The sequence below is a fragment of the Neophocaena asiaeorientalis genome, unplaced genomic scaffold (genome assembly GCF_003031525.2).
Source record: "Neophocaena asiaeorientalis asiaeorientalis breed wild unplaced genomic scaffold, Neophocaena_asiaeorientalis_V1.1 scaffold132, whole genome shotgun sequence".
In the NCBI taxonomy this organism is placed as follows: Eukaryota; Metazoa; Chordata; class Mammalia; order Artiodactyla; family Phocoenidae; genus Neophocaena; species Neophocaena asiaeorientalis.
The window spans coordinates 3,413,271-3,415,103 of record NW_020173393.1 but is presented as its reverse complement, the minus strand read 5'-3'; the positions used below and the strand labels follow the sequence as shown (position 1 = coordinate 3,415,103).

At 65.0% G+C, this 1,833-nt stretch overlaps 1 protein-coding gene across 1 annotated transcript in view; it reads left to right on the top strand.

Moving 5' to 3' along the window:
- Window positions 1-874: 874 nt before the first annotated feature.
- The window catches only part of SRSF6 (serine and arginine rich splicing factor 6), a 3,713-nt gene continuing 2,754 nt past the window's right edge, over window positions 875-1,833 (top strand). Inside the window, exons 1-2 of the mRNA XM_024746847.1 lie at window positions 875-1,126; window positions 1,353-1,501. Coding sequence (XP_024602615.1) covers window positions 1,020-1,126; window positions 1,353-1,501 — 256 coding nt within the window. The 5' untranslated portion in view covers window positions 875-1,019. The remainder of the gene's footprint in view (window positions 1,127-1,352; window positions 1,502-1,833) is intronic.

Genomic DNA, 1,833 nt, shown 5'->3' with positions numbered 1-1,833 from the left:
TGCGTTTCTGCCACATAGATAAGATGCCTTCCAAACCAATGGGGGAAGGGATCGCGTTGGGACAACGGACTCTCCACAGTGGGGAGAACATGAGCGTACCTCTGGGGCAGGACTGCCAGGTCTTGCTCAACTTTCTTGGGCCAGAGGCCTTGGCCCTGCTCCTTTCGTCGGCAATTACAGCGAGCGTGAGACTGCCATATACACCTCAATCTATAGGTGGCTCCAGGTGCCAGTGCTCCAAGAAAGACCCATGGAAGGAGAGGTGGACGTACAGGGAGGCGGTGAAGTGAGACCACGATGACGGCTGTGAGACCACGATGACGGCTGTGAGACCAAGAGGGACAGAAGCCAGCAGGGCTGTGCGCGCCCGGCCGGGTCCCCACGACCTCGGAGCGCAAACCTCGTACGCTGTGGAAAAGGGTACCTAATCGACTGTGTCCGAAAGCACCTTCCCCACCAGCCGAGCGTGAGCCGAACGACCCGCGGAGAAAATTCGAGCCTCGTTTCCCGGGACCAATCAGAGACCGCGGAGGCCTATCATGACAACCTCGAGAACCAATGAAAAAAGGGATTCTCCTAGCGCCAGTCCTGGAGAGATCACACAGAGGAACGGTTCGTTTTTTTATTTTAAGTACAAATTAGAAAACAAGTCCGCGGCTGGAGACGGAATACGACGTTTACAAGGATGTGTGGAGAAAATTCGGTGAGCTGCTAGACCCTCACTTCCCCAAAACTTGGCGGGCGAAGAACTCGCAAGTCACCCTCGCGCCCAGCGCTCCGGCTTAAAGCGCGGGAGGGTAGGTGCAGCGCGCTGACGCCACACGCCGGGCCCCTCCCACAGCCGCCCGCCCTTATAGCGTAGCCCAGGCGCGCGCGCACCATTGTGTGGCTGGACTCGGCCGCCGCTGCGGAGGGAGGTGTGTGTCTGGGCTCTCGCCGTCCCCGCACCCGCACCGCGGCTTCTGCCTTGCGGTCCGCCGTTCGACAGCCAGCCCTCGGGCCCCTCGCCCGCCACGGACATGCCGCGCGTCTACATAGGACGCCTGAGCTACAACGTCCGGGAGAAGGACATCCAGCGCTTTTTCAGTGGCTATGGCCGCCTTCTCGAAATAGACCTTAAAAATGGGTGAGTCTAGCCTGGGTGCCCACGTCCGGCCGCAGCGCCCCGGGCCTGTGGCGGCAGGGTAACGTCGGAAGGAGGAGACGGCCAAGGCCGCGGCGCCGCGTGGCAGGGCCGCCAAGATGGCGGCGGCGCGGGGCTGCGGGAGCGCGCGGGGGGAGCGGGGGCGCGTGCGTGCGCGCCCCCGGCCTAACGACTCCCGCCGGTCTCCCGCCCTCGCACCGCCCCTCAGGTACGGCTTCGTGGAGTTCGAGGACTCCCGCGACGCCGACGACGCCGTTTACGAGCTGAACGGCAAGGAGCTCTGCGGCGAGCGCGTGATCGTGGAGCACGCCCGGGGCCCGCGCCGCGATCGTGACGGCTACAGCTACGGAAGCCGCAGTGAGTCCCACCCCCGCGCGCTCCGCGTCCTTGGGACCCCGGGGGGCGGGCGCAGGCTTAGGGGGGCCGGGGTGGGGCCTCCCAGCCGGGCAGGCGCGGTGGCCGGGGTCGTTTGACTCGGGTGTCCCCGGGGCCCGCTGCCTTCACGCCTGCCCGGTGAAGACACGGGACGCCGGAGCGCGGGGATTGGGTGGTGGGTTTTGCCTAGCCAGGGTTTGGGTGTTTGGGGGCGGGGTTGCTAAGCTGGGAGGGGGTGACGTGCTGGGCCCCTGTCAGCACTGTCGTGGGCTCTGCCTACGGAGGAAGTGAGGGATGGCTGTATTTGCATGACA